Source organism: Odontesthes bonariensis, chromosome 4 (genome assembly GCF_027942865.1).
Source record: "Odontesthes bonariensis isolate fOdoBon6 chromosome 4, fOdoBon6.hap1, whole genome shotgun sequence".
Classification (NCBI taxonomy): domain Eukaryota; kingdom Metazoa; phylum Chordata; class Actinopteri; order Atheriniformes; family Atherinopsidae; genus Odontesthes; species Odontesthes bonariensis.
Genome location: NC_134509.1, coordinates 7504936 through 7517125, shown reverse-complemented (window position 1 = coordinate 7517125; position 12190 = coordinate 7504936). Strand labels below are relative to the sequence as shown.

Below are 12190 nucleotides of genomic sequence, written 5' to 3'. Positions count from 1 at the left end.
TCTCCTCTACTGCAGAGATGCCTCTCACTGGCGGTATGCTGTGAGTGGGGAAAAAAAAAATGCAAGCAGAGTCAGGATGAGCTGATCTGAACCATCTTTATACATTTGACTCTGATTACCACAGCTTCCAACTCAAAGACGGTGTTAGGGTTAGCAAAGAGCTGTGAAGGAGCAGCAGTCCTGACCCGGAAGATGACTATTTGAAGGGGACTTGTGTTATATGTATGTGGTTGTGATGTTGAACTGTATACCTGTCTTGGTGATAATTGTGATATAGTTAAAAAAAAAAAACTGAAAACTGAAATTCTGCAAAAAAAGGGACAACAAGCACAAGTTAGACCCTTCCTGCATCCAAAAAGAAGCGACTTCAGCACAGAGTGCCAATCAACATTAAGTGCCAAATGTGGAATCAATACCACAAACCTGGTCACCCACCCTGCAGATTTTTGCGATAGTGTGGTGTATAAGGGATGGTCACCTTCAAACGGCCTATGTGTAGATTGTAAAGGACTCTGCTGACACAGACATGGTCGAACACAGAAGTATTTTATTGCCAACCTAGTCCATGTCAGAATTACAAAATGATGCATTAAATCTGGAGACCCTGAAAGTCTGTTATCTCTCCCCACTGAGGGTGCTTCTCTCCTTATGTAGGGTAAACCTTCCCCTATTTGGTGACCCTGGGTGGGCTCGCTAGTCAGACTAAAAGATATATGTGTATGTATATATCCCTGGTGTGGCTGTCCTGGACATTCTTAACTGAGGGAGTTACGCATGGGGTGTTAAGGGATGTTTCTCCATATGTTTATGTTTCCTGTCTGGACACACTGAACCTGATGCACTTCTGGACCTCTGCTAAGTGTCAGACACTACAATAGAACAGAGAAAAGGTTGTAGTGACTTATTTCACCCTGAAACAGGAACTAGTACATTAAAGTGCTGTGCTGTTAAAGCCAATGAAACCATCACTAAATCATTGGCCCACTTTGTAGCTGAGTTGTAGAGTAGCTCTTAAATATGCCCTACACAAGTAATACAGTTTCAGTTTACATTGTCTTGATGACTGAGCCTTGTGGATACTTTGTTTGACTTCTAATTCTCCGTAAAGCAGGATTTTTCTACTTTGTGTGCCATACAAAAAGGAAAAAACATAAAAAAATTTAAAAATGACTTTTACAGAAATCTTTTATTGTAATGAATTTGACCACAATAAGCGCATAGTGAAAATCTGACATTGGGACAGCCCTACATAAAACAGGATAGACTAGTTTAATGTGCCTTTTTCTGTATTGTAACTCGGGCCATCTGTAAATAGCTGCGCAGTATTTAAGCATGTCCACCGGAAAAAAAGTGACCCAAAAGTCAAAAACTCCTGCCAGGTGTTTCTCGCCAGATCTCAGCTGTAAAGATGTGCAGAGATTGCATCTTTGCCATGTGCCAAAACCACCCTAATTGGCTCATTCTGCTCGATGTGAAGAGGCAGCACCAGAAAAGCGAAGCTGTTCTCTAACTGTCAGTACTGCAAAGAGCTCAACAGCCAAAGCAACAATAAGCCCCATCTTCCATCCAACTGCCAGTTCCTCAGGACAAAATTTTTGTGACAGAACACATAATAAGAACTGTGCTGAGAGGGGACTATGGAAAATACAGTTTGCTGCATTTTCTTTTCATGCCACATATTTATGGGTTTAATGAATGAATATTGCATTATTTTCTATTTTTCTAAGCATTTCACAGATAAGAAATCTATGAGGATACATTGCAAACACACTCGAAAAAACAGGCATACTGTCATATCTAAGCTGGAATCAAGAGATCCATGTTTTCATTTCCAAATATTGAGACAGATAATGTTAGAATAAAAACAATAATCTAGTTTCTTTTCATGACAGAAGAGTAGATTTATGTTTGAACCTAAACAAAATATTGTAGCATGTTTTAACAAAACTTACAGTGCAGTGAATATGTGAATGAATAAATAATACATCATGATCTTAATGAATGTCTTAAACACAAAAGTTGTGATCAGCCTGGAAAAGTTGAAAGTATGTTTCGTTTATATATTAACAGCTGCTTACTCTGCAGGCTAAACCCCTTAAGAGGCCTCCATTGTCTCGACAATAATTCACTGCATTTTACGATCAGATTAGCACACTAAAATATGTTTAATATATTAAAATAATAATGGCATTAGAATAATTTGACCTCTTGCTGGCCACTGTATAAACATTTCTTAAGTCCTGGTAGCAACATGTGGACTAAACTAAATCTACAGCTGGGAGCATATTGCCCTGTGATGCGTACGGTATCTCAATTAGCAGACTGTGTCATCACCATTAGTCATCGTTACTCACTAGTTGTACATTAATAGGAGACAGATCCAGGATTCAACCTGCTTCCCATGTAAATATTCACATGGTATGGTCTAGTGTAGCAGTGCCACGATAATATATGAGGTGGTGCTAAAGCTATAATTTATACAGAGATAAATGTGCTGGATGAACATGAGCACACAGCAGCCTACTCCTGTACTCCTTGCACATCACTCATTGGCCAGTGGAGGTGGTAAAGGGTCTGAAAAATGTGAGTATTATTTAAATTATAGATGGAGCATTAAAGGTTTTAGATCTCTGTCAGAAAGCTTTACGCTGGTTTTATGGAGTGTGAGACTTTTCGAATAAATGTAAACATATATAGATATATATATATATAAATATATATATATATATATATATATATATATATATATATATATATATATATATATATACAGCACTGTGCAAAAGTCTTGAGCCCGCCCTAATTTCTTTATGAATTGTCTGAAAAAAGTTAAATTGGTGCTGTTAAACTGTGTTATCTTTGGCATTTTTCATGGACGCAACTAAAGAAAGTAGAACAAATGATGTGTCTTTCAGACAGGCTGCTGGAAACAAAGTGCCTAAAGATGCAATTTCAAATTGGTTCTTTGCTCTGTTATTTGAAGACACAACACTGGTTCATCCCTTGAGTATATATATAGATATACACTCACCGGCCAATTTATTAGGTACACTTTGCTAGTAAAAGGTTGGACCCCCTTTTGCCTTCAGAACTGCCTTAATTCTTTGTGGCATACTTTCAAACAAGGTGTTGGAAACATTCCTCAGAGAGTTTGGTCCATATTGACATGATAACATCACGCTGTTGCTGCAGATTTGTCAGATGCACATCTATGATGCGGATCTCCCGTTCCACCACATCCCAAAGGTGCTCTGTTGGATTGATATCTGGTGACTGTGGAGGCCATCGGAGTACAGTGAACTCATTGTCATGTTCAAGAAAACAGATGATATGAGCTTTGTGACAGGGTGCATTATCCTGCTGGAAGTAGCCATCAGAAGACGGGTACACTGAGGTCATAAAGGGATGGACATGGTCAGCAACAATACTCAGGTAGGCTGCGGCATTTAAACGATGCTAAACTGTTGGGGCCGAAAAGGGGCCCAAAGTGTGCCAAAAAGATATCCCCCACACCAATACACCATCACCACCAGCCTGAAGCGTTGATACAAGGCAGGATGGATCCATGCTTTCATGTTGCTTACGCCAAATTCTGACCCTACCATCTGAATGTTGCAGCTGAAATCGAGACTCATCAGACCAGGCAACGTTTTTCCAATCTTCTCTTGTCCAATTTTGGTGATCCTGTGTTAATTGTAGTCTCAGTTTCCAGTTCTTAGCTCACAGGAGTGGCACCCGGTGTGGTCTTCTGCTGCTGTAGCCAATCTTCTTCAAGGTTCGACGTGTTGGGCATTCAGAGATGCTATTCTGCATTCCTTGGTTGTAACGAGTGCTTATTTGAGTTACTGTTGCGTTCCCATCATCTCGAACCAGTCTGCCCATTCTCCTCTGGCCTCTCACATCAACATTTTCGTCCACACAACTGCCGTTCACTGGATATTTTCTCTTTTTCGGACCATTCTCTGTAAACCCTAGAGATGGTTGTGCGTTAAAATCCCAGTAGATCAGCACCAGCCCGTCTGGCACCAACAACCATGCCACGTTCAAAGTCACTTAAATCCCCTCTCTTCCCCATTCTGATGCTCGGTTTGAACTTCAGCAAGTTGTCTCGACCACCTCTACATGCCTAAATGCATTGAGTTGCGGTCATGCGATTGGCTGATTGGCTATTTGTGTTAACAAGCAATTGAACAGGTGTACCAAATAAAGTGGCCGGTGAGTATATATGTTCCATCTCATCAGCTGCCAATCCATAGACACTGTTCCTTAAATCCATATTGGCAAAAAAAGTCAATTAACCCTAACCCAACAAAGTGCTGTTTCTAACTATTTTATTCTGAGCTCCACATTTCTTGTTTCTGCCTTTCCAAAGTCCTTCTTGAGTACTCACAACAACAACCACTGGCCACCCTCTGAGTCACAGCTCCTATACAGCAGCCGTGACGACTCATTACAACCCCAATGAGACCTAATTTTGTGATTCTAAACTTAGATAGTCGTTTCTTAAAATATTTACTATGTAATGTGGCTGTCACAACATTTTATTTCCTATATGATATTAGTCCTTTCTTGGATACCATCCCATTCATTATGCCTCTCCATTTGAGTATACACATTTACGTCCTTACCATCTCCAAACAGCATGAGGATAGCCAGATCCACCGCTCGCTTCCAGCCTGAGTCTTTCTGGATGGCGATGCCGTAGCCCGTGGACGCGAACACTTTGCCGCTCCCGATGGTTACCAGCTTACAGCCTTCATCTCTTCCGGCCATGTAGTTTAACACTGCTGCGTCGTAGATGAAGGCATCCAATTTGCTGTGGAGCATGACACATGGAAAATGTGTTGGAAGAGTGGAGCCACATGTAGAGCAGAAGATGCATTGTAGGGATGGTGTTCAAAACCAGCCCATTTTTCAATGATTCAATGTTCCCAGTTAGTTTATCATTTTTCGGGCATTTCACACTAAGCATAATATTTGCCTCAGACAGACAAACTATGTTTGTTGTTTTAGATGACAGGTGGTCCACACTTATAGATTTGACCCTAATGTATGCTCTACAAAGCACTTTACGATGTGCTTCTCATTCACCGATTCTCACACAAAATACTTATTCTTATATAAAACGGGCTGTGCAGTATGTGTGAATGAGACCATCCACGTCTGTGCCTTCAATATGAAAAAATAAAGGAATGCAACAAACTTCCCATGCTTTCATATGTTGTTGAGTGGACTAATGCACTCCTTAGTGGCCTCCTGAATAAGACCATTAGACATCAGCAGCTGATTAAAAGCTATCTTGCCAAAACACTAAGGGAACGCATTGCTCCCATTCTTACATCTTGTCAATGGTCTATGTCAAAATTGTATGTAACAGGTACATTTGCTGAATACAAGTCTGATAGTTCTGCAGGGACCTGTCAGCTTGTGGTGCCCAGAGTTCAACCAGTCACAGCGAAGAGACTTTTAGCTATTATGCTGCTCATTACTTGAAATCATCTTTCCTTGGATTCGCCCCTGCTGACTTATGATTAAAAGCACCATAAATACAACTTTTTTTCCCCACATCATTAAATCTGTTTTGACACTTTTACAGTCACTTTTCATACGTTCTGACCTCAATATGTTTGCACCTTTTGTTTATTTGATACTTAAACTTTTTCATCTTTTTTTCCTGTCCTCTGATTGGGTTTTAATCTGTTCTCTTTCTATCCTTTGCTTATTTGTCAAGCACTTTGAATCACTATGTGCTATTTGAATTGAACTGCCTTTGGTAATTTGCATATCACAAAGCAAATATTGACATGGTTCAGTTATATTTAGTTTGAGTGGATATTTTTTTAAATACCTGATTTTCCTATGAGAACCACTCTAACGAAACCAAGAAACTTTATTTTTGTAAATTGCACTGTCTATCCGGATTTATATGCTTGCCTTTTCACATTTTTCATATGAAGATGACCTGCTGTGCCTTAATGAAACACTCTGGGTTAGGCTTGCAAGACACTGAATTGTAATTAATCAATTGGACGTGTAGAAATTAAATTCTCTCCATTTTAACAATAATTAATCCCAAATCAAAAAGCTTTTTTTAAGAAGCTAATGAAGGAATTCTACGCAAATGAAGGAACTTTAATTCAGAAGTTAGCATGATTTAAAAAGTAAAAGTTTTTGGGTGTAGGCCGTGCATTATCTATTTATTGAATTTTTAAAGGCACAGAGAAACTTCAAATAAAAGCAAGCCCAGGAAACCAGGTCGGCAGGAATTTAGAATGCAATCATTTGCTGCTTTATTTCATTCTCCTCTGTCATAAGTTTCTTCTAAGTTGCTCTGTTTTCATGGAGCTGGTTAAGATACTATCATGTGACCTGGAAGAATCCTTTCCATCTCTCAGCAAGTGGACTAGTAGAAGTAGATAGTTTATGTCTAATAATCAACTAACCATGAATGGTGTGTTAGTTCCTTGAGGGCCCAGTGTCTCAGCTAAAATATTCCCAAAGGAAACCCTGTATTGTATTATATCCATGTTAACCCAGAGTGAGTTGATAAATTGTCATGACAGACTCCAGCTTCTCCAGCTACCATCAAAGACGCCTCAGGGCTTTCCAGGCCTCTATGGCCATTCAACATCAGTGGAACATCACAGCTTTGCATTCTTATTTCCTCAGCAGTGGTTGATGAAAACGTTTGAAGACAGGGAGAGAGAAAGAGGGACAAGGAAAGTAAGAGTTCAGTTATCAAGCAAACACAAGCTACACTGCTATTCAGGATGACAGTGGAAGGCAGATGGGCACTTCCGCTGGCTGCCCTCCCACATTGCCCAGAATTCACCCTCTTCCTCTGTCTCCCTCTGCTTATTATTTCATTATATTTAATCTGTTTTGCATCAGTACAGGACATCCCAGATCTTCAACAGTGCCTCTTCTCTTTCTGCCGGCACCCATTCAGCTCCCTCCTTCCTCACATCCTCATCTATCTCTCCATCCTCCCCTCCATCTGTCTCCTCCTCACCCAGATTTCAGACTGTACAAGGCCTCATCTACATTCTTCTGGTGGAAGCTGGTCATGTAGGCGTGCATGTCCCGGTAGTTGTTGCGGATGTTGCGCTCTGTGCTCCCATTGGGCACCGTACCAAACCGGAATGGTGGCGAGAATTCATCGGGCTTCTGGAACTGTGATGGGAATAAAAATGACAGAGGTGAGAATGGAAAAGTCACCGAGTCACATCACATAGAGTAGCTGTTAATGTATTGTTAAGTAAGATAGAATGGCTATACTTCAAGAAGCTATAAATGAATGGACTGATTGGGGTTGTGGTAAATGTGGACACCAGAAAAAGTTATAAAGAAGGCCACAGGCAGTGAAAAGATTGGTGCAGCAGCTTATGTTAATATGATTACCAGTGGTGGAATGTAACGGAGTATTTTTACTTCGTTACTGTACTTAAGTAAATTTTTCTGTATTTGTACTTTACTCAAGTAAAAATAATAATGCATACTTTCGACTTTTACTCCATTACATTTTGCAGCTATTATCTATACTTTCTACTCCACTACATTTCTACAATATGTGTTGTTACTCGTTACATTTTATAAATGCAGTTTCGCCATAACATTGCCTACACAAAAATATGTTTAAACCAATCAGGTGGCTCTGTCAGCTTCAATGTTGCTTATAGTTTGTACTAACATTGACTTCTGTAGAGACTTAAGTATTACCAGTAGCTATACCTGTATTCTTCATCAAAATGGCCTAGACATTGAAAGACAACCAATAGCGTGAGTACTTTTACTTTTAATACTTAAAGTAAATTTAAAAGTCAGTACTTATGACTTTTACTTAAGTAGGATTTTTGATGCAGTACTTCTACTTTTACTTAAGTACTACACTTCAGTATTTCCTCCACCACTGACGATTACTGATTTAATGACTGCATTGTCTAACAAATGTCTGGAAGAAACAAATACACAACAAAAGTTCAATTCATTGTCACATTGAAGTAGCAGCTGCAACAAGCTTATTGCTCAGGAAGCTCCTCTGTTTATCACATGCTGTGACTGAAAAGGGCATAACAACTAATTAATTAACACTAGAGCAGAAAAGTTAAAACATCTTCAGGTGCTAAACGTTCAAATTATGCAAACTACCAGAGCTTTCAACACTTTTGCTGAATCAACACATCCTGCAAAGGTTAGCTGAAATGAAAATCATCATTAGTTGCAGCCATAAATTCTAAGATTTCTCTCTAGTCTCTTTCAGACTTGAATTTGATTTAATTAACTTACTGTAAAAGTCTCTATAACAATCATTGTAGGTCGGAACTACTCTAGTTATTAGTACTATTATTATTTAAAGTTAGTAGGCACGTTACTTAGGCATATAATTTACTTTTCAGAAGGATCCAAAAGATCCCATCCACTCATAAATAAGAAACAGTGCTGTGCAAACTTTGCAACTCCATGGTTTTCCCCACCATCATTAGATGCAGCCTCTCAGTGACTGTCTCCAATGAAAAGAAAAATACTGCTGCCTTCCCCACTGGATTGTGGTGTCATTTTTTATTGTGCTATAGCCTCTCCTCTCTGTCTGACACACAATGGACAGCAAAGAGAACACAGTGGCGACAGAGAACTAAGATAAACGAAAAGATCATTTCTGACAGCTACGCTCATTACTGTAACTGCAACAAAACCTTGACAAGTAAAAAATCTATCCTCTGTCACATCACCTGTTCAACATACTTCAATGGGTAGAACAGCACTATTTTCAGCTGCTCTTTTGATGAGCTGAGTGTGGGTGGTAAATATGAAATGCACATCATGGCTGTCTCCGTCACTATTATGAGTATGTCCGAATAAAACCGTGAGGAATATTGATATAAAAGTGACCTACGCCTGAGTGACACAATACTGTCGCTTTAACAGTAAGAGGAAACCAGAAATGTTACAAATCCCATGTCTGAAAAGGGCTTTTGACTTAGGGCCTGGTTACATGGAAACGTTTTTCACTATAACCGATATTTTTGCTTATCGTTTGGCTGTCGCGGCCATATGGAGCCGGCGTTCTGGGTACTCCAAAACGATATTTTTGGAGAATGGGTTCCAGAGTGGGAAGATCTAGGAACGCCGCCGTTCGCGTTGCCATTGTTAATGCCAGAACGGATTTGTTTACATCTGCGTCACAGCCACATGACCAACGCCAGTGACGTATACACAACGCCAGTGACGTATACACAACGCCAGTGACGTATACACAAAAAGCGGCTTCGCGCGCAACATCCATTCAAAATCCGGAAGAAGAAGACAACACAATGAGGACAGACAGCGATCATCATGGACCCCACAACATTGATAGTAGCACTGCGGCAGACACTGCTAACTACAGCGGCGTTGATAAAGGAACATTTACAGGTGATGCGCTGGTAGAAGTAGGGGCGTACACACATGCGCATTGCTTCTTCTATTGTTCTGGTGTAACCGGTGGGGGTGGCTTACAGTGCACATAGAGGTGTGGCGTGTGTACTGCATCGTTTTCAGCAAGCGTGGCGTTGCCATGAGGACCTGATATTTTTACAGAAGCTTTCCTGTGTGGTCGCAATCATTTTCGTACTCGGTTTAAAAAAAAACCTTGTTTCATTTTCGTGTAGCTGTAGCCTTATTCTCGCACACTTTCACACACCTGCTCCTCCACCCCACAATCCATAACACTGCGTTGAATTCACACCTTTTTGTCTGACAAGCCCGACACCTGGTCGACATACTCCTCCTGGATCATGAATGCAGCCAGGTTGGCAGTGTAGGAGGCCAGGAAGATGACAGCAAAGAAGGCCCACACTGACACCATGATCTTACTGGTGGTACCTTTGGGATTCTGCACAGGGACAGAGTTGTTGAAAACCAGACCCCACAGCAGCCAGATGGCCTTACCGATGGTGAAGGAGGGACCGCCAGGCTCTGGGGGACAGAATGACAGGAGGGGAGGGGGGGAGTGGGAGATGAGGGGGAGGGGGGTTAGTTTCACAGATAACAGGTGCTACGTTTTTTATCTGCATTTACTTGTGACAATCATTGTGAGAGGAATTTGATGGCTGGCAGCATGAAAAAAGAAAGGAAAAAAAAGATCCTGTCATTTAATTTGCCCGTGATTGCAGGATGTGCTGAGCAGTGCACATCTGCTCTTCCAGCTGCAGTGGTGACAACCTACTTTTACACACAAGCTCTGTTCCACCTACCTCTATGGCTGTATGACAAGGTGTCAGGAAGCAAATACTACCTACAGTGGCTCTGTGGCATCAGAGATGAGGATAAAGGGGGGAGGGGGCAGATGGATGCACAACAGGGTACAATTATGCTACAGCTGGAGCAGCAGTATAGGATTGTCTTACATAACCCAGCGATTAAACCACACAAGCCATGTTCTGTTGTTGTGTGTAAGATATAAAGAAAACAGCTCAGCTGGTAAAATATCTCCAAAGGGTTTCATCCCCTCTGATCCTTGATAAAAAGAAAAAAGGCTGTGTGCAGCAGTATAACACTTTTCTGAATTTGTCCTGAGTGGCTGCTGTTGTAGCAGACTAATGCAATCCTCTGAATCAAGCTGAGCTCTGTGTGCACAAGCTCAAGGAGAAAAATAGATTGAAATTGAGCCATTGACTCTGATAGGAAAACTGATTTGAACAACCTGCTGGAACTGCTTTTGATTCAACAGAGCAATTGTTCCATTCTGTCAGACACAGTTAAACTTGACACATGTTTTCAATGTATGGTAATAGCTCTACGTAAGTGTATTCATTCATTTTACACCCCCTACATGTGGCAGTGTAACACTAGTATAATATTTGAGAACATGAAGATAAAAAAATCATTGTAATACAATAACAGAGGAGTCTTTGTTCACACAATGAGGCTAAGAATACTTAAGATCACGTATCTGGATCTCGTAAAAGACCCTCTTCATCAGTGGAAGAGCTTAAGTGACTGTCGATGTAGATTAAGTGCTCAAAGACATCAAGTAGAAAGTCCAGCACTCCAGATACACTCATTTAGACAGGATTGTCAAAGTAATTTAGCACCTGGAGGGCTCTTATTCGATGGTGCATTTAAGGTAACAAAACCTGTGAATTAGGTCTTCATTTTAGCACATTAAATTGCCTGACATCTTATCTCATTGTCACCTTTTCTCAGCCAAGATTAACTGTGTTCAGGCGCTCGAGTGTGCATCCATGTGTGCTTCTGGATGTGTGTGTGCTCTCACCTCGTCCATCTGCCAAACAGCGATTGTAACCCACTGGGCTGAAGTACTCAAAGACAAACACAGCCCCAGCAGACACCAGCAGCAGCATCACAAACATCATGACCCAGACATCAGCACTGAAGGGTTCTGAAACAGAGACATGGGGAGGGGAGTGTGCATTGGGGTACAGAGGAAGTGAAAAGGGGCAGTTAGTGGTGGGAACACAGAAGAAGTTCATTCAATCAAACTAAAAAGCATTATATCAAAAAAAGAAACAACCTCTGGCATTAACTTTAATTATTTGTAGTCTAACATGCAGTATGGCACATTCTTTTTTTTATGGTATTATTATTATTACTTAATTTGTCCTTGTAAAAAGACAGGGCCATTCCAACTAAATCTAACACATTAATTTTCCAGTTAAAACTATTTAAAAACGCATATATTGGGGAATCTTTGTAAACTGTTGGTATTTTGAAGTTGATTTTATGCACGAGGAGCATAAAGAAGATGGTTTTACACATTAGGGACATCTATAATACTTCCATAAGTAGATCTAGTATCATAATTGCTTATGTAACATGATTAAAGGCCAAGTAAGTCATTTAGCTAACAATGTCTTACCTTCTAGTATCAAAATCTAAGGAGCAGCTGTCGTAAGGTGGTAACAAGGGACGTCACGAACTTGGTCTTCTTTTTATTTTTTTCAATTTTGGACTTTGATTTAAACAGTGAGAGCTGCAGTGCTTGAAACGTTTTCTGCAAAAGCTCTACAGCCTAACACAAAAAAAGGTACCACTGTGTATATAATTGTGTCATCAGCATATAAACTTATCTTGTGTTATCTTGGTTGGGTTTAATTCCTGTCCTTGCTCATTTAAAAAAAATAGAAAATAAGAAAGGGGCCAGAACTAAGTCCTGTATCTACTGTGAGAGAGGAGGATGAATAGTTTTCTA

General features: G+C 40.3%; 1 protein-coding gene across 7 annotated transcripts in view; it reads right to left on the bottom strand.

Moving 5' to 3' along the window:
• Window positions 1-12190, bottom strand: part of grin2bb (glutamate receptor, ionotropic, N-methyl D-aspartate 2B, genome duplicate b) — a 126610-nt gene that overhangs the window by 18855 nt on the left and 95565 nt on the right. For all 7 annotated transcript variants that reach the window (XM_075462723.1, XM_075462730.1, XM_075462731.1 and 4 more), the window contains exons 11-14: window positions 11255-11380; window positions 9725-9954; window positions 7013-7173; window positions 4629-4816 (exon numbers count right to left, since the gene is read on the bottom strand). In XM_075462723.1, coding sequence (XP_075318838.1) covers window positions 4629-4816; window positions 7013-7173; window positions 9725-9954; window positions 11255-11380 — 705 coding nt within the window. The remainder of the gene's footprint in view (window positions 1-4628; window positions 4817-7012; window positions 7174-9724; window positions 9955-11254; window positions 11381-12190) is intronic.